This window comes from Cetorhinus maximus, chromosome 1 (genome assembly GCF_964194155.1).
Source record: "Cetorhinus maximus chromosome 1, sCetMax3.hap1.1, whole genome shotgun sequence".
In the NCBI taxonomy this organism is placed as follows: Eukaryota; Metazoa; Chordata; class Chondrichthyes; order Lamniformes; family Cetorhinidae; genus Cetorhinus; species Cetorhinus maximus.
Genome location: NC_135879.1, coordinates 158,517,648 through 158,542,610, shown reverse-complemented (window position 1 = coordinate 158,542,610; position 24,963 = coordinate 158,517,648). Strand labels below are relative to the sequence as shown.

General features: G+C 42.8%; 2 protein-coding genes across 5 annotated transcripts in view; both read right to left on the bottom strand.

Moving 5' to 3' along the window:
* The window catches only part of trim23 (tripartite motif containing 23), a 270,598-nt gene that overhangs the window by 164,479 nt on the left and 81,156 nt on the right, over positions 1 to 24,963 (bottom strand). The window lies entirely within an intron of this gene.
* Positions 1 to 24,963, bottom strand: part of sgtb (small glutamine rich tetratricopeptide repeat co-chaperone beta) — a 56,075-nt gene that overhangs the window by 8,012 nt on the left and 23,100 nt on the right. The window contains exons 4-11 of one of the 4 annotated variants that reach the window (XR_013577536.1): positions 17,829 to 17,910; positions 10,954 to 11,053; positions 9,199 to 9,303; positions 8,660 to 8,798; positions 4,835 to 4,897; positions 4,235 to 4,272; positions 4,064 to 4,147; positions 3,306 to 3,406 (exon numbers count right to left, since the gene is read on the bottom strand). Coding sequence is in view for 2 of the 4 variants with exons in the window: in XM_078548761.1 (XP_078404887.1) it covers positions 4,064 to 4,147; positions 4,235 to 4,272; positions 4,835 to 4,897; positions 8,660 to 8,798; positions 9,199 to 9,303; positions 10,954 to 11,053; positions 17,829 to 17,910 (611 nt within the window). In the remaining 2 variants the exon portion in view is untranslated. The remainder of the gene's footprint in view (positions 1 to 3,305; positions 3,407 to 4,063; positions 4,148 to 4,234; positions 4,273 to 4,834; positions 4,898 to 8,659; positions 8,799 to 9,198; positions 9,304 to 10,953; positions 11,054 to 17,828; positions 17,911 to 24,963) is intronic. The other 3 variants (XR_013577541.1, XM_078548761.1, XM_078548769.1) reach the window with 3 other exon arrangements.

Here is a 24,963-nt window from a genome sequence, read left to right as displayed (position 1 = left end):
GAACTGAGCCACATGACGGACAGGTTTTGGGGAGTCAGTAATTGAGTTACTTGCTGCAGAATTCCCAGCCTCTGGCTTGCTCTTTTAGCCACATGGTTGGTCCAGTTAACTTTTTGGTCAATGGTAATCCCCAGGATGTTTATGATCAAGGATTCAGAGATGGTAATGCCATTGAATGTCAAGGGGTGATGGGTAGATTCTCTCTTGTTGAAGATGGTCATTGCCTGGCACTTGTGTGGCGCAAATGTCACTTCCTTCTTATTGGTACAAGACTGAATGACTGCTTCAAAATCTGAGTCATAAATAATTCTGAATATTGTGCGCTCATCCGCGAACATGCCCACTTCTGACCTTATGATGGAGGGAAGGTTACTGATGAAGCAGCTGGAAGATTGTTGGGCCTAGGGCAATACCCTGGAGAACTCCTGCAGTAATGTCCTGGTGCTGAGAGAACTGGCCTCCAACAATCACAACCATTTTTCTTTGTGCTCTGTAGGACTCCAACCAGTAAAAGGTTTCCCTCCGCATTCCCATTGATGTCAATTTTGCTAGGGCTCCTTGATGTCAAGGGCAGTCACCCTCACCTCTGGAAATTCAACTCTTTTACCCATGTTTGTAACACGGCTGTAATTAGGTTTGGAGCTGAGTGACCCTGGCTGGACATATGAGAGCAGTAATGAACTATTTGAAGGGTTGAGCTACCTGGAGAGGAGTGCTTGAGGGGAAAATAAATCTATGGCATGAAAGAGTAAAGTAGTCTTCTCAAAGGCATTTTAGTCATGGGGAAAATGTTGGAGTTCTACTTGAGGTCGTGGGAAAGAGTAAGGCCAAGAATGGTGAAAAATGAAGCAGAGCTGAGGTTGGTCCATTGAAGAGATGTAGTTGTTAGATTTAAGATATTAAAAAAACTGTAAAAATATGAAAAAAACTGAGGGTGAAACTGGTCTCTGTAGCTTCAAATGCACTAATGGTTAATCTGCAGCATATTTTCTTTTGTTTCCAATGCAAAAGTGCATTGGGCACCTATGTAGAATGGACTACAAATTCACTCTTCTTTGATCATGGGATGTGGACATTGCTGGCAGGCAGCATTTACTGTCCACCCCTAATTGCCCTTGGGAAGACAGTGGTGAGCAGCCTTTTTAAACTGCTGTGCAGTGAATGTATTTTCACAGGGTTGTTAGGGAGGGAGTTCCAGGATTTTGACCCTGTAAGGAAGAAGGAACAATGATATAAGTCCAAGTCTGGATGGTATATGACTGGGTGGTGATGTTCCCATGCATCTGCTACCCTTGTCCTTCTAGCTGGTAGAAGTTGCAGGTTTGGAAGTGCTGCTGAAGGCGTCTTGATGAGTTGCTGCAGTGCATCTTGCAGGTGGTACATACTTCAACGTTCTGCTGGTGGTGGAAGGAGTGAATGGGGTGCCAATTATGCGAGCTGCTCTGTCCTGGATAGTGTTGAGCTCCTTCAGTGTTTTTGTTGTACTCAGGCAAGTGGAGAGTATTCAATCGCATTCCTGCTTTATGCTTTGTAGATGGTAGAAAGGCATTGGGAAGTCAGATGGTTTAGTTTTGACAGAAAACCCAGCCTCTAACCAATACTTTTAGCTACAGTAATTAAGTGGTTGGTCCAGTTACATTTCTGGTCAATGTTGACCCCAGTGATGGTGGACAATTTTTTTCTTTATTCTTTCACGGGATGTGGGTGTTGCTGGCAAGGCCAGCATTTGTTGCCCACCCCTGATTGCCCTTGAACTCAGTGGCTTGCTAGGCCATTTCAGAGAGCAGTTTAGAGTCAACCGCATTGCTGTGGATCTGGAGTCACTAAAGGGGCATTAGTGAACCAGATGGATTTTTACAATAATCAATGATAATAATGATGACCATGAAACTAAGGCTAGCTTTATATTCCAGACTTATTGATTGAATTTAAATTCCACCAGCTTTGGAGGGATTTGAATCCATTTCTCCAGAACATTAGGCTGGGCCTCTGGATTACCACTAGGCCACCATCTTCCCCAACAATTAAACAGCTAACAGGCGAAGCAGGCTTCGTGAACATCACCATGCTTAATGATGGTGGGGCCTAGTACATGAGTGTAAAAGGCTGAAGCATTTATAACCTATCTCTGCCTCCAACAGGGGTCTCCAACATAATAGAAGCCAGACTTCTGTATCTGCTGCAGCATTCCTTCTTTTGCTCTCACTTGGGCATGTCTAATTCTGGAGGTGTGCTGGTTGGCTGTGATTTCAGTTCTATTTTCTGTTCGTTGGGTTTTCTGGTTTACTGCTATCCTGGGGTCCTTGTCCATTAAAAGAGGGATGTCCTGAGCCTGGCATCCGCCTTGTCGGTAACCCTTGTTGTTGAGCGAGAAAAGAGTGAAAACTGAGAAATTTCAGCACAGGAGAATGCCTTAAGCTCTTGATGTTGGTGCCGGCTCCTGTAATGCCCAGGTTCTTTAATATTCCTCCTTCTCAATTATTTATCTCTTCACAGTCATATTAAATATTAGTCTCAATGGCCACATGTGGTGAAGGATCCCGAGGTCTAATATACTTCAGTTAAAAACCTTCCTCCTCCCTTCCCACTTGGTTCTTCCACATTATGGGCTGATGCTCTCCCAGTGTTGCTCCCCCTCCATGTTGCTATGGCTCCTTGGTCTACAAAACAGTGTTGGTGCTCATCCCTACGCCCACACCCACTTCCTGCTTGAGCCCCAATTTCCCAGCTTCTAGTCCCCTTATCTTCCGTTTCTCCTTTGCTCCCAGTGGTCCCTATTTCCAGTCTCCTTCACTCCCCGAGCTATCATCTCTCCAGAGCCCTTTTCCAATCTCTTCCTGCCTCTGAATTCAGAGACCCCAATTTCAGACCTCCACCTCAAATGCCAAGACCATCCTGTAACAGCTCCATCCTGAGCGTCAACAGCCATACTTCCTGACTGTCCAGGCTCCTACTGACTGCTCTCCATAGCCAAGGCTTTCCACAGTGGTGGTCGGGTGATGTCCTGGACCAGGGGAGGCACTGTGGTGGGAAATTTAATGTGATGATCGCTATGTAAATAACCTAGAAGCAGTATCCTGGTGATTCATTTCCCATTTTGCAAGAGTACCAGTAATACCGGTATAGCTCCCAGCTGTTTTGGAATGGGAAGTTAGTTCTTTACCCAGCATACATGGCAGTCATCCCTTCATCACTGGAAGTCAATCTTGGAAGTAGAGTATTTTCTCTGCTGCCATGGATAGTGGGTAAAGAGATTGGCAGTCCACTAATCGCATTTTTAAAATCCGTTTCCGCCTCGCACTTACCTGCGAGTCCGTGTTTTCAGTTGCAAACAGATTTGGTGCTTTGAAGGCTGTCCATAGTTCGTAATTTGCGAGTGTCCTTGGTTTCAAGGTGCAGCTTGTATCTATTATAATGTAAGTTATTTGGGATTGTCAGTAAGTGTCTGTATTTTGCAGGTGTTTTTTTTTGGGGAGGGGGATGTCTATTTGTTCAGGTGTAATATAGTAATATCAGAATTTTCCAGACATTTGTTTGAACTGTAGTTGCAGGAAACACACAGGTACATCTAAGTACATGACCAGTAAGCTGATTTGTGTCTAAAAATTCAACATCAGAAGTTAATTCACCAATCAAATAAAAATCCAAGAAGCGTCTATATCAGTGCAACTTAAAATGATTTAAAGAGATTCAGAACTCATTAGGCCGGCAGTCATTGATGATGGGTTGTCAGTTGCATTGTTTAAACAGGACAAATCAGGTCAGTATGCATCAACCCTGTGCAACTAAATTATTTAAAAATAATAAATCTGAATGCAACTAATCAACAATATATGGCTTTCATTCAATCTCAGGGTTCTTGACTTCGCAAAATGCTTGAGCTGTACTTTAGTAGTTAGAGTTGCTGGATTAAAATACTATTTGTAAGTCATCTAAGAAATATTTTACCCAGTAATAAATCCTCAGCAATAGCTAACATGAAAACACGGTATTCTGTATCTTAATTTTGGGAAAAATATTTACTGAATTATAGGCTGTTAAAGGTTACAAGATAGATACTTACGCTTGAATAAGACTGCCCATATCGGTTAGACCTCCTACACCTGCTGCAGGACCACTAATCGCATTAGACATCATGCCAGACATTCTGTGCGTAATACAAATACAGAAAAATATTCAGTTAAAAAGGCTTTTCTTAAGCCAATTTATAAAAAAGAAAAATATGACAACTTACAGTTGTTGTAACTGGGGGTTCTGCATCAAACTTGCAGCCTAGAAAAAGATTAGTTAGTAAAATAAGCGGCAATCTTCAAGTTTGAACTATTTTTTAAAATGCACAATAAATTTGAGAAGTCTGTCTTTTTCTTCATTCAATTTCTGTTATAATTAAAAATCTCCCTGGGCTTTGCTTCCAATCATTTAGGCCTTACAGGCTTTAATTCCTTCCCTAACTATTTACATCTTCCACCTCCCTCTTCGCCTTTAAGACCATTCCTAAAACCCACCTCTTCAATTACACTTTTGGTCACCTCTCCTAATATCTTCTCCTTTCACCCAGCATCTATTTTGTCTGTGAAGTGCCTTGGGACTTTTTCAAAATTACAGATGATATATAAACATAAGTGGTTGTTGTTAACCCACGTCCCCCAAGGGAGTGGTGATGAAAGGAAAATATGAAGTGGAATAAAGGGGACAAGTCAAACCTCCCCTCTCATTTTCCCTTTACGAACCAAGTAAATCTTCCAAGTCGCTTAATGTCATTGTATGAAACAAATCCACAATTAATGTTTTGCATAGGTTTGTATTAGAGCACTCTTACTTTAATCATACTTACCATACTTACAAAACTTGGGTTATTCAGTAAACTTGCCAAATCAAATCCCAAACCAGCTCCTGTCTGCAGATATAGAAATCATATAAAATCAAGTCCTTATAATTAACTATTATAAATTTAACACACTGTAATGATCAAATTCTAGGCAATGTTAAAAATAGAAATGTATGTCAAGAAATGGTATGGTGGCATGTTTGGCTTCTATAGTCATAATTTACGTGAAACTGATTATCAGCAACTGCAATAGCCATGATTTATATTAAGTGCTATTTAAAATTGTCGACATCTCTCATGCTGTTTGTCGGCATGGCTCCAATAGGTTACACAGTGATATGAGCACTGGCATTGTGAAGCATATGAGCTGTTATGTTTGCTCAAGGCAGCTGAAGGTTTTGCCCTAGGATACTTGTTACAATTATGAGGTTCATAAGATTGTTACGTTTTGGGAATGGGATAGAATAAAATGAAGGGATCATGTGACCTATTCTGAAGTCTGCCTGACAAGGGGTCTGGTAGAAGGGGCTGTGAAAGATTCAAGTTAGGCCCAGATTGTTTGCTGAAAATAAGGTGTATGGTGTTCATGGCAGCAGCATCTGTGCTTGGTGGTTAGATTACTAGTCTCCAAAATCCCACAAGGTGTTGAGAATGTTGGGTTGTACACAATTATGATTTAAACTGTTCATTTCTCATGGATAGCTAATCAGCATTTCCTCTTGGGTACAAGGTCCATATGATTCACATTGCCATTGAGATGGGCTTTGAGAGAGAATGGTTTTATAACATGTTCCTGGAAATCACAGACAGAGTTAGTCTGCCAGGATCCAGGAGACAGTGGGCAGTTCAAAGCCGAAAGTTTCTATGGTTTACCATGCAGTAATGCTTGTGCTCAGACTGAAAAGGCCAAATTCATGAGTTGAAACAAGGCTGGAGGATTCATCTAGCTTATGCCTCACTATGGAAGGCAGTTCTGGAGTTAAAAGTTACCAAGCTGGGAAAGGGAAGGAAAGGAAGCAAACCCTTGAGAGCTCAGAATCATGTTTGACTGGGTCCAGGAAAATCGAATGACTGCTGACAGGACAGTGTAATATCTGTGAAGTGTGTTTTTTCCTTTGTGCTATAAGTAAAAAGGGGGAAAGTTTTGCTCTGTGGTTTAAAGTGTAAGTTGCCTACAAAGTCAAGAGTGCTTTTAGTCTTTTGTTATAGTCTTAATTAGACTTTGTTCCACATGGGACTGAAGGAACTATGGTCAGCAAGACTCCGCCACCGGAGGTCCATTGCAGTCCCTTTTGCTCCAGATGGTTACCGTTCTTGGAGGTTCACCTTAAATGCACTTCACCAGGTCTTCTGCTGACCCCGTCTTCTTCTTCATCCACCCGGTGGTGTCCACTCTATTGCCACTCTGGCGGGGTGAACGTCTGGGAGGCAAAGAACGAGTCTTGCCAGCATCAGTCACCTCTCCGTTACAATATCTCGCAGGCACCTCTGACCAGTCCTCTATAACACTTCCTTGTTGATGATGCTATCTCTCCATGTGACACCCAGGATCTTATGCTGGTGAAACACGTCCAACTTACACACCAGCTATGCTGTTCACTTCCATGTTTCACTGTCATTGACTGCAGTTGGTACTACTATGGACATGTAGGGTGGTTGCAGCTTCATGGCTGGGTTGATGGTGTTGGGATACCCACACCGTGTGGCGCCAGTGGAAGACCGGTGCTGCTTTGCTGATTTTTGTGTGGACGTTGTTCTCTACATCCTCCTCCCTGGAGATGTTGCTTCCTTCATAGGGGAAGTGGTGGGCATTCTCGGTGTTCCGTTGGCAGGCGGTGATGGGGAGGGTCTTGTTGCTGTTCAGTTCTCATTGTCTTGGTCTTCTTGCAGCTGATGCATAGACCAACCTTGGCACAGTTACTCTTAAGACTGGTGACCAAGTCTTGGAGTATAAGTGGTTCTTTGGCCAGCGGTGCAATGTCGTCTGCAAAATCCAGGTCTGTCAGCCAGCGGTGTCAGCTGCACCCGCCACTGCCTTCCTCATGATGAAATCAATAACCAAGAGGAAAACCTTGTGCTCAGCAAGATCCCCTTGAAGCTGAAGAATACAATGACCACAAAGTCACAGCGGCTATTTGCAACAAAGAAACTGAAGGACAAGGACATGTCTGCCAGTTTCTGGCTGGCCCTCTCCAATAGATTCAAAGTACTACTGAGGACAGGCAACACTGAGGAACAATGGGAAATTTTCAAAAGAGGGATTAAGGAGAGGGCAGAAGTCACCATTGGACGGGGTGGAGGTAACAAAGAATGATGGAGCACTGATCCAACGTGGAAATTGATTGATGAAAGAAAGCTGGTGAAGATCAAGAGGGACCAGGAAAAGAACATTGAACAATGATGAGAAGATGAGGAGTACAGAGGACTGGATAAAGCTGCAAAGAAGAGCTGAAGAGAGACAAATAAGGGCGGATAAAAAAAGCAGAGAGGCACAAGAAGCAGCAAATCAGAATGACTCCAAGACACTGTACAGGACTGTAAAAGAGCTGACTGGTGCAGAAGGTACACCACCGTACCAATCAAGGGCTAGGACGGCAGGACACTATTCACGGACAAGGAGCAGGAGATGAGATGAATGGAACGCTTTCAGGAGATCCTCACCTAACCCAACCCCAGCTCCACATTCGAGTTCGATGACTGCACCGTACCTCAGCAGCTGAACGTTAACCTGAGAGTAGTTACCAGATCAGAGGTCCAAAGAACATCAAGGCATCTGGGATTGATGAGATATCAACACAGCTGTTGAAACATGGCAAGAACACCATGATAACAAAGTTGATGGATCTGTTCAACAGGATCTGGACTGCAGAGGACAAATGATTGAAGACGAGGGGTATTGACAAGCTGCCAAAGAAGGGGAACATCAGTGACTGCAACAACTGGAGGAGCAAAACACTGCTGTCAGTACCTGGCAAGGTCTTCAGTACAAGTGCTCCTCAACAGGTTGAGAGCAGAAGTATACAATACACTCTGTGAAGAACAGGCATGTTTCCAAATTGGCAGACCATACAGCAAGCAGATTTTTACGTTCAGGAACATCAAAGAGTATCAAAGTCGAGAGTATCAGAAGTCACTTGTTATTAACATCATTGATTTCAAGAAGGTTTTCGACAGCATCCATGGGCAGTCACTCTGGTACATTACAAGACAGTACGGCATCCTGCAGTGGCATATTAACATTTCCAAAGCCTTATACCATGACTCCAGCTGCTGTGTCAAGACCAGCATGGGCACCATGGACTCCTTCAACATCATTATTGAAACATGACAAGGCTGCATACTCTCCTCGTTCCTTTTCCTCTTGATTTATTATAGTAAAAGTCTTAAAAAAGTGAAATCTTGTGTTATCCTTCCAGCTTTAAATGGAAATACAATTTTTTAAAAAAGGTTATTGGTCTCTACAGAGATCATAACATACTCGAGGAGAAATGTAAGAAGCATAGTTCCCCAATTCCAGAAAATAAATTATGGATATCTTAGGATTTTCATATTTTATCCATACTGCATGTGTCCCAAATACATGCTGTGTATTTAATTGGTAATATCTTAAAGGAGTCACTGTCTTCCCAAAATTACCTGTAAGTCATCCATAGTGACCAGCTGGAGATCATCAATGAGAAAAGTGTTATTTATTTTTCAAGGGGCAGGGAAACACCATGACAGAAAAAAAACGTTTCAATGTACTGCAAAATCTAGGTGTAAAGTTTAATTTTAAAGCTGGCAAGTTACAGCACATCACAAAGACTACACATTCAGGAAAACAACACTCACTGGACTAGATGCCTCTCCGATTTTCTGTTCTGCCACTCTCAGATTTGATTTGAAAGTGCCATTTTCAGGATCCAATTCCACAGCTTTTTTGTAATAGGTGATTGCTTCTGAATGTTTGTTCAAAGAAGTCAATGCCAAACTGAAAAAAATGGTAATTACTAATGGTATTGGATGTGTTATTAAATGGTAGGTGGTTAATTTTTGAAATTTAGTTACAAAATCAAAGAATACACAATGCACACTGCAATGCAAGACAATACAGGCAGTGACTGGGACACAACCTATGGTCCTGGTGACCGTTACCCAGTGAACCCTGGGTACGTTTGGGCATGAATCTCAACTGATATAATCTCTCTCTTTGCCCCAATCACCACAATCAACATGCCAATTATCAAGTACTGGATGGCTACTGGCACCTGTGGCAAGTCATGAAATTTACTGACATGCAGTCACCCTTATGTGGGCAATCACAGAATTAACATTTTAAGATTTTTTAAAATAGTTTTTTAAAAATGAATTTGAAAAATATAATTACATACCCCATCCTTCCATAAGCTTTGCTGTAGTCTGGGTCAATGGCTATTGCTCTCTCGCAGTCCTCTATTGCTGCAGTGTAATTATTAAGTTTGCTCTGAGCAGCAGCTCTAAACAAATTACATACAAATTTTAGCATCTGAACTCTATGAAAAGAAAAGTCAGGTTATATTTCAGAGTTGGATGGAAAAGTGGAAGTACTATATGCCAAAATGTACTGGTCAAAGATCTAAGGCAGAATTTTCTGCCTACTTGGCGGGGCAGGCCCGATCCAATCTCCGGCGGGCGGGGAGCCAATCCCTGCCGGAGAAGCGGGTCCCGCCACCATTTTAAGTGGGCGGGCCAATTAAGGCCCGCCCGGTGGGAAGCACAATGCGCTTCCTGTGCTGGTGGGGGGGATTCCCCAAATGTGAGAGTGTGCTCTTTCGCGCATGCACACGAAAGAGTGCACATCTCCCTGAGGCTAAGTGCTGCCTCAGGGAGATCGCTGACAGCTGTATAAACATTGAAAATAGAAAAAAAATCCTTAACATGACCCCCTCATGTGACAATGTCACACGAGATGGGACATGTTAATTCATTTCACTAAAACTTTATTAAACCCCACATGAAACTTCATCCCGCCGGTGGGTGAGGTTTCATGTTTTTTCTATTACCCGCCGGGGCTCCTGGCCTGCCCGCCAACCTTAAGGTTGGACGGGTATGTCCTTTAATTGTTTTAATGATCCTGTCAATGGCCTCAATTGGCCACTGACAAGTCGGCGGGCCCGCAGCAAAATCAGGGTCCGCCTTCCTGAAGATTTCAATGGGGCGGGGTGACACCGGGGGTTCCCCCGACGTCATCCCGCATCATTTTGCACGTCCCCGCCCCCTGCTCGCCGACGGCAAAATTCAGCCCCTAGGATCTAGGTTTTAGTGTTTACCAAACTTTAACTTAAAGTAGATGTTGTTGAGTAATATTTCTGAAACAGGCTGCAACACAAAGTACCAAGGCCTCACACAACAGGTAAATATTAGCAAAATTGAAACAAGCTGCTTCAGTGCAATCTTCTCTTCAAATGTTTTAGTGGCCAATAATTTTAACAGTAAATTTCTTATTAAATAAAAAGCAAGCGATCAGCCAATACACACAATAGATCCATGACATAGCGTTTTTAAAAATGTATCCTGAAATACTTTGACTGGATTGCATCATTTTTAGAAGATCATCAAATTTGGAAATCAAATTAATTATTATAGGGATAAACTGAAAATTAAAATTATTAAATGGTACTACCTTGAATGAATGTACAATATTAACTAACTTCACAGTAATCTATCCAATAACCTAATTGTACTCTTTCCAACCATGACATTTTGTAGTGCCATTGAATTATACTCATTCAATAAAGGCAAACCAACATTTTACTTAACAGTCAATATCTCATCAACTGAATGTTGATATTCACAACACAAAACATATGCTGCGGTGTGAATGAAAGGTTTTCACTCAAATCTCAGGGTTCCACTGACATTGAAATGGGAAAGGTAGGAGTTAACCATTGTGTGTGTTGTGTGCAGTAAAATTTTAAACTAATTCAAAAAGGACAAATTTACAATTTTGATACTCAAAGCACTAGAGAAATCTTCTCCCTAGATCTGTCGAATCATAACTTTACAATTTCCTCCCTGGTGACACTTATTCTGTTTTTATCTTAACAAATGTAATTATACTGAAACATACAAATCAATACAAAAAAGACAGTGGAAAGAATTATTACCGGTTGCAAAAGTAAACTGCACTATTTGGATCCAATTCAATTGCTTGAGTGTATGAGTCTACAGCAGCTCTGTAGTTCTCCTCTTTTATATAGTTGTTGCCTGGAATATTTAAACAAATACAAATTACAAAGTAAAGTCAATCATTCATATTTGAAAATTTATTCTCATACGGTTGTTTTGTAATTTATGTTTGTTTACCTTTTCTAATTATATAACAGTAACTCAAATTTTAAAAACTGTAACCTTAAACGTCCACTTTACATCCAAGAGGTTCACTACAGATGGACATTAGGAAATGTAACTTTGTTTTTGTATATTTTTAAAATGGTGACACTCCATATCATTCTCAGTTATTGTTTACAGTTTTAAATTTATTTTGCTGCTTCTGCTAATTTTTGCGCTCCTTTATGTCCTGAAGGTGCTTATTCCCTGCAGGTGACATCAACCCTCCGGTATCTCACCTAACCGGCTATTCTTTGAGAGTTTCAATGACCTATTTGACTACAAGAACAACAAACAGAGCTAGGTTTGGGCTTCAGTGATATCCATATTTCTAGCTAAGGCTTTAGATAGTGATCAGGAGTGTAAATTGCAGCTCTTTTTTCTTTAAGTATGAGTTACCAGCTGCATCATAGCATCCTTATTACCACTTCTGCTGAGATTCTATAATTCAACATGGCCAGGACTGCATGTGACATCTATATTCTGTATGGCTCAGCTGCCAGAGAAGCCAGATTTACATTTCCATCATTGATTTCTTATTTTTTCTAAGGAACATTGGAATTATTCTTAACAAAGCAATATCACTATACTTATATAGGAAAAAATATTGGTCAATCTATTCCTTCCCATCAGGTTTATTTTTTTGATTTCATAACCGAATCCTAATTACTACTCGAAATTTATCCAGTCCAGTTTTACTCCCACTGGTAATCAGTTCAACGTTTCCATTGCTCTCTTCTTCAAAAAATGATTCCTAAATTTTACATTTTCTTTTGATATCCTTAAATTTAAACAAGGTCCCCATGTTCTCAAATCCTATGCCTCTAACATAAAGCTTTTCTGGATCTAATTTACTTCTCTTTCCTTTTTTAGTCTTCCTCCAAATACCTTTATCCAGCTGAAACTGTTGGTAGCTTGCTTTCAGGTTGAACTTTTATACATTTGAGTTTACAGGCATTTATTGCTGCTTGTAAAAGCTCTATCTTTATATAGCACCTTTAACATAATGAAACATTCCAAGGCACTTCACAGGAGCATTATAAAAAGCGCCTGTATGACATCAAGCCACATTATGGGGACATTAGGTCAGATGACCAAAAGCATGGTCAAAGAGGAAGGTTTTAAGGAGTGTCTTAAAGGCGGAAAGCAAGGGAGAAAGGTGTAGGGAAGTAATTCCAGAGCTTGGGGTCTCAGCAACAGAAGGCATAGCCACCAGTAGTGGAGCAATTATAACTGGGGATCCACAAAAGACCAGAATTAGAGGAACACAGATTTCTCAGAGGGTTGTGGAGCTGGAGGAGATTACAGAGATGGGGAAGGGCAAGTCCGTGCAGGAATCTGAAAACCAGGATGAGAATTTTAAAGTCAAGAAGTTACTTGACCGGGAGCCAAATACAGGGGTGATAGGTGAACAGAATATGCTGCAAATTAAGACAAGGCAGCAGAGTTTTGGATGACCTTAAGTTATGGAGAGTAGAATGTGGGAGACCAGCCAGGCATATGTTGGAATAGTCAAGTCTAGAGGTAATGAAGGCTTGAATGGGGATTCTAACAGCAGATGAGCTGACTCAGGCAAAGTCATGCCAGAATTTGAGAAACACAAGGTTCTGAGTTTTGTGGGACTGGTGGAGGATACTGAGATATGATGGGGTGAGGCTATGGAGGAATTTGAAAACAAGAGTTATATATAGAGCAACATCTGGTTAGGAACACAGTAGGGTCAAATTTTTATATAGGATTTTTATCAGAACATCAAAACCTAAACATCAACTTGTCAGATTCTGATAGACCTGATGGGTTCTTTTTAAAAAGCCTTGTTCTTTTCCAAGAATGACATATACATTAAAACAGAAGTGAAATAAAAATAGTACACAATGAAAATTAGATAAAGAGGGACTGGATGAGCACACACACATTTCATCTCTGGGGCTTGGGGTCAAATCCAGTCCAGGCTGTTAGGAGCCTTTTAACTGGGTACACTTTCACCTAATTGAATTTCCACACTCAATTAACCCCCTAAGAGAAATTTTAAGAAGTACTGATTTAGCAAAGTGAATGGTTAAGTCCATGATACAGAACACCATCTCGCACCAGTTTTTCACTAACACTGAATTCCCTCACTGCAGCAGAATTATTTGACAAGTTAGCAAATGTTACAACCTTTAGCTTGAAACACAAAATTGAAACCAGCTTCATACTTTGTTCTTTTTTGTAGGAGGACCTATTTCTGTTCATCATTCACCATACACAGTCTGCTCTGCGTGGGCGTGTCTTAAACTCCTCGGCGACTTCTTGGCAACATGGCCCATATCGCCTGCTTGATCCCATGTACTGATTTGCAAGGTGAGTAAAACATGCATTTCTGAAGTGAAAAATTGAGGCTGACCCTTAATGCAAGTATTATTTTCTTAGTAGAAAAGGCAAGTCGACTTATACACCGACTACGGGCCTAAACATGATTTTGGCACAGATAAAACGAGGTATTTTATACGCCAGGTCAACTTACAGGCTGTGATCTTTAATTTATGGGCCAGGGTTTCCTGGTCGGCAAGCGGGGGGAGCGGGTCTCGCCGACGCGTAAAATGACGTGGGGTGACATTGGGCGAAACTCCCGACATCATGCCGCCCCATTTCAATTTTCAGGTAGGCGGGGGCTCAGTAGAATCAGCTTTGTGCCCGCCGACCTGTCAATGGCCAATTGAGGCCATTGACAGACTCATTAAAGTAATTAGTGGACCTGCCTGTCCAACCTTAAGGTTGGCGGGCAGGCCGGGAGCCCTGGCGGGCATTAGAAAAAGCATGAAACCTCATCCACGGGCGGGATGAGGTTTCATGTAGGTTTTAAAAAATGTAATAAAAGTGTCTTTGAAAGTGATGGACATGTCCCAACTCACGTGACAGTGTCACATGAGGGGACATGTCAGGGAAATTTTTTTTTCTTCTATTTTTAAGATTTTTTAGTGTGGAGCCGATCTCCCTGAGGCAGCACTTAGTCTCAGGGAGATGAGTGCGCTCTTTCGTGTGCATGCGCAAAAGAGTGCACTCTTGGTTCAGGGAATTTCCCCCCCCCCACCCCACCCGCACAGGGAGCACAAAGCGCATCCTGGCGGACATCACGCTGGGCGGGCCTTAATTGACCTGCCCACGTAAAATGGCGGTGCACCCCCAATTGGGGGCGCCGATTGGAGGCGTGCCTCCATGTGCCCGCTCCTAAACATCCCCCTAGATGCGGGGAAAATTCTGCCCATGATGTCTACCTGAGCACAATAGATTTTAATAATATGACCGGTCACACATATCTCACATTTTCTAAAGCAGTAGGTACTGCAGCAGGATAATCTAACTATATTTTCTTTTGTGTTATGGAATTTTAAAACAAAGCTTTCCATTTTAATAAGATGGTCTGTTACACTGAGAAAATAAGCAGAGCTCGTTTTTTTTTACCATAACATAGGCAGGAATCAATGCCGGCAGTGATGAAAATGATTTTGCCAAGGAACAGAATATAGGGCCTGATGGATAAAGAGTCTAGTAACAGCTTTGCTTACTTCCCTGTCACTTGTCTATCTCCTCTTCCACTTGGTGCTCCTTAAAGGAAAAGGATATCAGTCATGGGAAAATTCTTTCTTCCTTTTTGCATATCTAGTGTCAACATGAGGTGCTCCCTGATTAGATACTGAATTAGCGAGATGCAGAATAAAGTCACTTGTCCCAAAATTATGCTTTAATTCCTACTTTAGGTTGACATTCTTCTTTCTACTTGACCTTCCCATTTCCCACACCAGCCAAACATATTGCTTTAATCTGTTAAGGCTAACAGCTGAGAAGACCAGTATTTACCTGAACTCTTGCTTCTGGTCTTAAAAATCTGGCTAGGTTACGTTGGGGTTTCTGCCAGCCGAGCATGACCGTCATCAGGTCTCACACTGCTTTCCCTTTCATTTTTTAAAATTATTCGTTCATGGGATGTGGGCGTTGCTGGCTATGCCAGCATTTATTGCCCATTCCTAATTACCCTTGTTCAGAGGGCATTTCACAGTCAACCACATTGCTGTGGGTCTGGAGTCACATGTAGGCCAGACCAGGTAAGGATGGCAGATTTTCTTCCCTAAAGGACATTAGTGAACCAGATGGGTTTTTATGACAACTGACGATGGTTTCATGGTCATCATCAGACTTTTAATTCCAGGGGCAGAATTTTGCCGTCGGCGAGCAGGGGGCGGGGCCCACTCGCCAACACGTAAAATGACGCGGGATGACATCGGGCGGAACCCCTGACGTCATCCCGCCCCATTTAAATTTTCAGGAAGGCGGGGCACAGCAAAATCAGCTGCGGGCCCGCCATTGAGAGGATCATTTAACCAACTGAAGGACCTGCCCGTCCAACCTTAAGGTTTGCGGGCAGGCCAGGAGCCCCAGCAGCAAATGGAGAAAACATGAAACCTCATCCAGCGGCAGGATGAGGTTTCATGCAGCATTTTAAAAATTTTAATAAAGTTACTCTGTAAATTATGAACATGTCCCAACTCATGTGACATTGTCACATGAGGGGGACATGTAAGGGATTTTTTTTTTTTATTTTTAATATTTTTCAAAGTCCAGGCGATCTCCCTGAGGCTGTATTTAGCGTCAGGGAGATGTGCGCTCTTTCGTGCGCATGGGCGAAAGCGCGCACTCTCGCTTTTAGGGAATCCCCCCCCCCCCCCGCCCGCACAGGGAGCGCATAGCGCTTCCCGCCGGACGTCACGCTGGGTGGGCCTTAATTGGCCCACCCACGTAAAATGGTGGTGCGGCCCGCTTCGCTGGCGGGGATCGGCTCCTCGCCCGCCGGAGATTTGGTTGGGCCCGCCTGCCTGACAGGCAGAAAATTCTGCCCCAGATGTTTTTATTGAACTCAAATTTCACCATCTGCCATTCGTGGGCCAAAATATTGCCGTTGGTGTGCGAGGGCAGGCCCGACATGCTATTGCGCAAAATGACATGAGATGACGCCCGGCGTGCATCCCGATGTCATCGCGCATCATTTAGATCTTTTGTTCGGCGGGCGTATGCCGGAAGTGGCTACGCACCCGCCGAACTGTCAACGGCCTATTAAGGCCATTAAAAAAGTAATCAAGCTTATTAATGACACAGCCTATCCAACCTTAAGGTTGGCAGGCAGGTGAAGAGCCCAAGCGGCCTTCACGTTTTTCAGGAAACCTCATCCACGGGCGGGATGAGGTTTCCTGAATGTTTTATTAAATAAATAAATAATTTCCTGAAATATAAAAACATGTGACTTTTTAAATGCTTTATTTAATTATTTTAATATCAACTTAATCTCCCCGAGGCAGCTCCGTGCCTCAGGGAGATTGCTGCGATCTTTCGCACACATGCGCATTAAGAGTGCAGACCCCGACTCTCCCTCCTCCCCCTGCCCAGACAGTGCTACCGGCCGCACGTTACGCTGGGCGGCCTTAATCAGCCCACCCAGGTAAAATGGCAGTGCGCAGCCGACCGCGGGCGGTGATCGGCTCCACGCCTGCTCCCACCCAGCCCGCCCGACATAGGGAAATTTCTGCCCATGGTTTACTGATCTTAATAAAAAGGTATAGTGTTCAGTTTTTATTTTAAAAGATGGGTTATCTCAAATATTATTTATACAGGGGTTGGTTGTGGGCAGAACTTTCCTTTACAAGACACTTATATTTTTCTCCCCTACAACCCCTATCTTCTGCTGAAGGACAAGCAGGTTTCTGGCCATAATACCCACCAGTAGTTGCAGTGGATCAAAAGTGACTCGTTTTTCTATCATTAATGGAGAAATACAATTAACCTTTGCTGTGCCTCTCTATAACAGCAATGTTAAAGTGCATAACGCACTGTATAATTCCTGTTAAGTTGACAGAATAGAATATGGATTGTATTGTTTTCGGAAGGGGTAGTTACGAAAACGGATTAATATTTTTGTTTATAACAGGGAACCATTACAGACCTGAAACGTTAACTTGGTTTCTCTCTCCAAAGTTGCTGCCAGACCTGCTGAGTATTTCCAGCATTTTCTGTTTTTATTTCAGATTTCCAGCTTTTGCAATATTTTGTTTTTGTACTATATTTTGGAGTTATTGGAGCATCTTTCAAATTTGAAACATATTTTTCAATAAGTAGTCCTAGGTAAGCCAAATTATTGAACTAAATAGAGAACAAGTAAGAATTCTCCAAGCACTGGTTACTTGCTGTCATGTATATCCAGACATTGGCTTTTCAGATATTTTTCTAATCTTCTCCAGTATCAGCTGAGGTATTAACATCTGGAATCTACAGCATGTGCCAAGTCTGTTTGCAATCCACACACAGTTAAGAAACCTGTTTTCAAATACAATACCCCATCCTCCCCTGACTGGAGGTGCAGGGAAATGTACTGAATGTTGACCGTTTAATCAAGTCTAAACAACAACTACATCTGAGATAATGATATAATTCAAATACATTTTTTAACATTTCAAAATGATGACTGCTCCTTAAATACAGTAATTTGTAGCAACTAACACTAGCATCTTTTATCCCTGAGCAATTCCATCAAGTTAACAAAAATATTGTGGCCATGTTGAGCACTATGATTAAGCATTTTAAAATGATGACACAATAACTGCTCGTACACACACAAAGTTACCTTCATTCTTCAACTGTTCAGCTCTAATTACATCTTGTGCAGATGGAGTAAAGTCTGATGGAGTGTTCCATATCAAATCCTTCTAGAAGAAAAAGTATATTATACAAATTTTGTCAGTTATTTTAGTTCAATGGCATTCTAAAAGTAGAAGATTCTCAATTGTAAATTACTTTATTTTGAAACAAACTATTAGGAACTCAAATCATGCTGCATACTTAGCATGACCTCCCTCCATGTGCTAGAATACAAAACAATTAAGATGAGTTTTCCATTTTATAAGTTCCCCAATCCCTCTCCCAAAACTCACTCTTTACAGCACACTGACACTTGCCAGGGTAGGGTTTGATTCCAAAGGTTGCAGTAGCAGCCTATGAATATTGTGCCCAAATGGCCATTTTTCATGCAAGACTTGACAGTGAGTGGTGGAAGGCTATTTTACCATGCAGGACATGACAGTGGGCTCAATCATGTCCAGGCTGAAAATCCACAGATGCTATTCTTTTCAAAGGCATACCCTGAGTCTCAATGCGGCTTCAGAGCTGGCAGATCGACAGCTGACATGATTTTTACACTTTGGCAGTTACAGAAGTGTCACAAACAGCGCAGACTGCTCTTTGCCTTCATAGACCACACCAAGGTCTTTGACCCTGTCAGCAGCAACAGACTTTTTAAACTGCCGTGGAATGTAGGCGGCTCGTCTGGACTCCTGGGCATCATTTCTTCTTCCCACATTAACATATGGTTTCGACAGTTTCACTGGAGGATCATCGGAGTCTTTCAAAATCAGCAGCAGGGTAAAGCAGGGCTACATCCTGGTACCAACTCTCTTTGGCATATTTTACTCCATGCTGCTATCGTACACTTTCGATGACACAAACGAGAGTGTCCACCTGCATTTCAGAGCCGATGGTAAGCTGTTCAACTTGGCAAGACTGTGCGCCAAGATCAAAGTGAAAAATGTCTAGTTTATGAGTTGCTGTTTGCTGATGGCGCCGCATCAGCATCCCATACTGAAGTTTACTTGCAATAGCTTGTAGATTGGCTCTCCTGGGCCTGCAAGGAGTTTGGACTGATAATCAGCGTCAGGAAGATCAAAGTTATGGGCCAGGACATCGAGACTCCACCTTCCATCAACACTGACAACCTCATTCTGGAAGTCGTCGACAGCTTCACGTAACTTGGACCAACATTTACAGCGACCTGTCCGTTGATGCTGAAATCAATACCAGGATTGCCAAGGCCGCAGCTGTCAGGTCAAAATTGAGAATTTGAGTGTGGACCAACAGCAAACTAACCAAAGTCCAAAGTTGGGTGTGTAGCAAGCTCCTATTCTCAGCACCGTCCTTTACAGTAGTGAGGCATGAACAACTTATGCAGCCAAGAAACGTGGCTAAACGGCTTCAACATTCGCAGGTGCATACGAATATTGGACATCTCCTGGCAAGACGGTCAAATGTGGAAGTACACCAGCATGCAGGAATCTCAGCATGTTTTCTCTCTTCAGTCAGCGGTGACTACACTGGATGGGTCATGGGAGTGGAATGGATGATGACTGCATCCCCAAAGACATGCTCTACAGCGAGTTTGCTAACTGCATGAGACCAACAGGTTGCCCATGTATGCGATGCAAGGATGTCTGCAAGAAAGACTTCAAGTTAACCGGGATTGGAGTCGAATGGGGAGCAGTCAGGAAGGGTGTGGAAAAACAGAGGACAAAAGAAATGACCAGATGGCGGCAAAGAGAGCCCCCACTGGGAAAAATAAATCACTCGACCTTGGGCCAATGGTATTCATCTGTACCAATTGCATGAGGATTGCCACTCACAAATCAGCCCCTACACCCACAACAGATGATGTTCAATACAGAAGCAACATATACCCTGGGCGCAGTCCATCGTCTACCAAGACAGATGGATGGTATAGAGATGGGCCCTGGGTAGTGATCAGCAGCTGGAACTCTTTTCTAGTCAAGGGCTATGAAAGTCAATTGTTAGGTGGCAACTGTTGCCTCAGCTATGAAGAAATATGTCATCACACAAAGATAATTAAACTCATAACAAGAACAAAAATACCTGGAAAAACTCAGCAGGTCTGGCAGCATCTGCGGAGAGGAACACAGTTAACGTTTCGAGTCCATATGACTCTTCAACAGAACTAAGTAAAAATAGAAAAGAGGTGAAATATAAGCTGGTTTAAGGGGGAGGGGTAGAGCTGGATAGAGGGCCAGCGATAGGTGGAGATAACCAAAAGATGTCATAGACAAAAGGACAAAGAGGTGTTGAAGGTGGTGATATTATCTAAGGAATGTGCAAATTAAGGGTAGAAAGCAGGACAAGCAAGGTCCAGATAGCTCTAGTAGGGGTGGGGTGGGGTGAAGGAATCGAAATAGGCTAAAAGGTAGAGATAAAATACATTTAAAAATAATGGAAATAGGTAGGAAAAGAAAAATCTATATAAATTATTGGAAAAAAAAGGGGGGGGATCGGAAAGTGGGTGGGGATGGGGGAGAGAGTTCATGGTCTAAAATTGTTGAACTCAATATTCAGTCCGGAAGGCTGTAAAGTACCTAGTCGGAAGATGAGGTGCTGTTCCTCCAGTTTGTGTTGAGCTTCACTGGAACAATGCAGCAGGCCAAGGACAGACATGTGGGCATGAGAGCAGGGTGGAGTGTTGAAATGGCAAGCGACAGGGAGGTCTGGGTCATGCTTGCGGACAGACCGAAGGTGTTCTGCAAAGCGGTCACCAGTCAACCGTGTCCGGCCCATCTCCCGTGCATCCGCCCTCACACCTTCCTCTCCCTCCCAGAAACATGATAGGGTGCCCCTTGTCCTCACTTATCATCCCACCAGCCTCCGCATTCAAAGGATCATCCTCCGCCATTTCCAACTCCAGCATGATGCCACCGCCAAACACATCTTCCCTTCATCCCCCCTGGCGGCATTCCGCAGGGATCATTCCCTCTGGGTCACGCTGGTCCACTCCTCCATCACCCCCTACACCTCAACCCCCTCCCACAGCACCTTCCCATGCAACCGCAGAAGGTGCAACACCTGCCCCTTTACTTCTCCTCTCCTCACCGTCCAAGGGCCCAAACACTCCTTTCAAGTGAAGCAGCATTTCACTTGCATTTCCCTCAATTTAGTTTACTTCATTTGTTGCTCCCAATGCAGTTTCCTCTACATTGGAGAGACCAAACGCAGACTGGGTGACCGCTTTGCAGAACACCTTCTGTTTGTCCGCAAGCAGGACCCAGATCTCCCTGTTGCTTGCCATTTCAACACTCCACCCTGCTCTCATGCCCACATATCTGTCCTTGGCCTGCTGCATTGTTCCAGTGAAGCTCAACGCAAACTGGAGGAACAGCACCTCATTTTCCGACTAGGCACTTTACAGCCTTCCGGACTGAATATTGAGTTCAACAATTTTAGATCATGAACTCTCTCCTCCATCCCCACCCCCTTTCCGACCCACCCCCCCACCTTTTTTCCAATAACTTATATAGATTTTTCTTTTCCCACCTATTTCCATTATTTTTCAATGTATTTCCATCCATTGTTTTATCTCTACCTTTTAGCCTATTTCGATTCCTTCACCCCACCCCACCCCCACTAGGGCTATCTGTATCTTGCTTGTCCTGCTTTCTACCCTTAATTAGCACAGTCCTTTGATAATATCACCACCTTCAACACCTCTTTGTCTTTTTGTCTATGACATCTTTTGGTTATCTCCACCTATCACTGGCCCTCTATCCAGCTCTACCCTCCGCCCCGCTTAAACCAGCTTATATTTCACCTCTTTTCTATTTTTACTTAGTTCTGTTGAAGAGTCATACGGACTCGAAATGTCATGTGTGTTCCTCTCCACAGATGCTGCCAGACCTGCTGAGGTTTTCCAGGTATTTTTGTTTTTGTTTTGGATTTCCAGCATCTGCAGTTTTTTGCTTTTATCTTAATAATTAAACTCATGCTGTTCTAATCTGTATGGCTTAGTGGATAAAAGCAACCTACCATAACACTATAAATTCTAAATCTGCAGCCAAATGGCTCAGTTTTTGGAAGGAAAGGTTTCTAAGCTTAATTCATATTAATTTTCACCATTATTTTCCTTACTGAGCTAACATCATCATCAGGAAAATGGTTGAAATGATTCAGAGACCAAAAGGAGATAAATTAGCAATTAAAACACCATTATTCAAAAACATGCTAGGTTACTAACCCTAGCAAAGTTACTCAAGGTTTGCACTACTGGGTCCTTGGATGAGAAAGAAAATTATCATTTAAAAAAGCACTCACCAAACATTATGAAACAAGAGGCAAAATCCATTATGTCCAGTGTTGGTAACATTCAGTAATAAACGCATTTCAATCCTTGGAAAATTAAATACATTTTACAAACTCAATGTGCATGGTTTTAAATTAACTGCAACAACTTGGATTTATATAATGCCTTTAAGATAATAAAGTGTCCCAAGGCACTTCAAAGAGGCATTATAAAACAAAATATGACACCAAACCACATAATGGGATATTAGGGCAGATGATCAAAAGCTTGGTCAAAGAGGTAGATTTTAAGGATTGACTTAAAGGAGGAAAGTGAGGTATCCAGCCTGAGAGATTTAGGGAGAGAATTTCAGAGCTTAGGACAGAGGGAATGGACTCCGCAGCCACCAATGGTGGAACAATTAAAATCGGAATGCTAAAGAGGCTGGAATTTGAGGAGCACAAACATCCTGAAGGCCTGTAGGAGTCCACAGAGACAGGGAGGGGTCAAGCCATGGAGGGATCTGAAAACAAGGATGAAAACCTTAAAAATTGAAGTGTTGTTTAACCAGGATTGAATGCAGGACAGCAAGTACAGAGGCAGCAAGCAAAAGATCTCCAGCGCAAGCCAGGACAGAGGCTCAAGTTTATGGAAAATAGAACATGGGAGCCCAACTAAGAGTGTTTTAGAATAGTCAAATCTGGAAGTAACAAAAGTATGGATGAGGGTCTCCATAGCAGATGAACTGAGGCAGAGCGGAGTCGGGCAGTGCCACAGAGCCGGAAATGGGCTGTCTTGTGGTGGCATGGATATGTGGCTGAAAGCTCATCTTGGGATCAAATACAATACCAATAATGCAGACAGTCTGGTTCAGCCTTGGTTTGTTGCCAGAGAGAGGGATAGAGTCGGTGGCTAGGGAATATAGTTCATGGTGGGGATAATTAATGGTTTCAGTGTTCCAAATATTTAATTGGAAGAAATTGCTGCTCATCTAGCCCTGGATACCGGAAAAGCAGTGTGAGAATTTGGAGACAATGGAGAGTTGAGAGACATGGTGCTGAGGTAAAAGCTGGGTGTTGTCAGCATATCCGTGAAAACTGATGCTATGTTTTCAGATGATGCCGCCGAGGGTCAGAACAGAATAGCTGCCACATGAAGAAGTAATTACATATTTACTGGACATCCTGGGGGTTACCAGTCACCAGAAACTTATCTGGACCAGCCACATAAATACTTGGGTGTTGCTGATAAGGCCAGCACTTAATGCCAATCCCTAATTGTTGTTGAGAGGGTGGTGATCAGCCACTGAGAGTGGGTGAGAGTCTGGGAATTCTGTAAGTTACCTCTTGACTCCACAAAGCCTGTCCACCAACTACAAGACACGAATCAGGAGTGTGATGTAATACTCTCCACTTGCCTAGATGAGTGCAGTTTGATACAAATCAAAAAGCTTGGCACTATCCGTGACAAAGTAGCCTGCTCGATTGATTGGTACTCCATCCATCATCGATGCGCTGTGGCAATAGTTTATACCATCCACAAGATGCAATGCAGCAACTCACAAAGATTCCTTAAAGGGCACCGTCCAAACCATCTCCCATCTAGAGAACAAGGGCAGCAGATGCATGAGAACTCCACCATGTTCAAATTTTCCTCCAAGATACACAGCACCCTGACTTAGAAATATCGACGTTCCTACATTGTGGCTGGGCCTTTATCCTGGAATTCCCTCCCCAACACTACTATGGGTATAATCATACCACATGGACTGCAGTGGTTCAAGGCAGCAGCTCATCACCACCTTCTAAAGGACAATTAGAGATGTGCATTAATTGCTGGGCTTATCAGTGACACCCACATTCCTTGAATGAATAAAAACATACAACTTTCCTGTATTCAATAGGAGAATGAGCATGATTGTAATCTAGTTGTAATAATGTGATAGGTGCCTTTAGTATCACTGAAAATGTCATGCTACGCTACATTAGTCAAGATACTCAAACATGAACAAAATGATTAAAAAATCCACAGAACAATTAAAAGTTAATAAAAAACCTCCAGCTACTATGAAACCAGTCCACAAACTCCTCAGACATTTATGCAAGAACCTGAACTGAAGAAAAACTACCATATGTAAAATTAACAAAATTAATGAGAAATGAAATATGTCCAGTATTTACTTAATGAGAAAGGAAGTAGACAGACAGGCATTTCCTACATCAAAACAGTGACTACATTTCAAAAGTATTTTTTAACCATTAGGTACTTTGGGATAGCCTGAGGGACTTGGAATTTGCACTCTTTCTTTCTATGGAAGGGATTGATTAAAGGTCATAATTTAAACTTGGTCCACACAGCAGTAAACTACTAACTCGGTGCTTGAAATTATAACATTGAGCGGAATTGTCCCAAAAATCGGCAAAGTCCAATATCGAGCGGGGAAATCGGAATGTGACCCGCCAACGCCAATGGCAGCTTTTTCTACCATATCGTGTGCCACTTTGTTTAAAAAATTGAGAGGCACGCGTTTTACATCAGATCGCTGACAGGGCAGCCTCTGATTCCCCTTCCCCACCGTAACCTCAGGCCTTCAGTAAATGGGGCGCCATATTTAAAGGCCGCCCCTGCACGGAGCTAGCACTCTTCAAGGGATAGGAAGCTGCTGGGAACTGCTGGCTGCCAAAGTCAGGAAACATGCTGCCCCCAAATTTAGCAATGCCTCCCTTGAGCACCTACTAGACATAATGGAGGCCAGCTGCAATGTCATCTACCTCACTTCGGGTGAAGAACCTCATCCCAGGTGACAAATCTAGCATGGGAGGCGATGGCAGCAGTGGTTAGTGCCAACGCCCTCCAAAAGAGGACAGCCACTCAG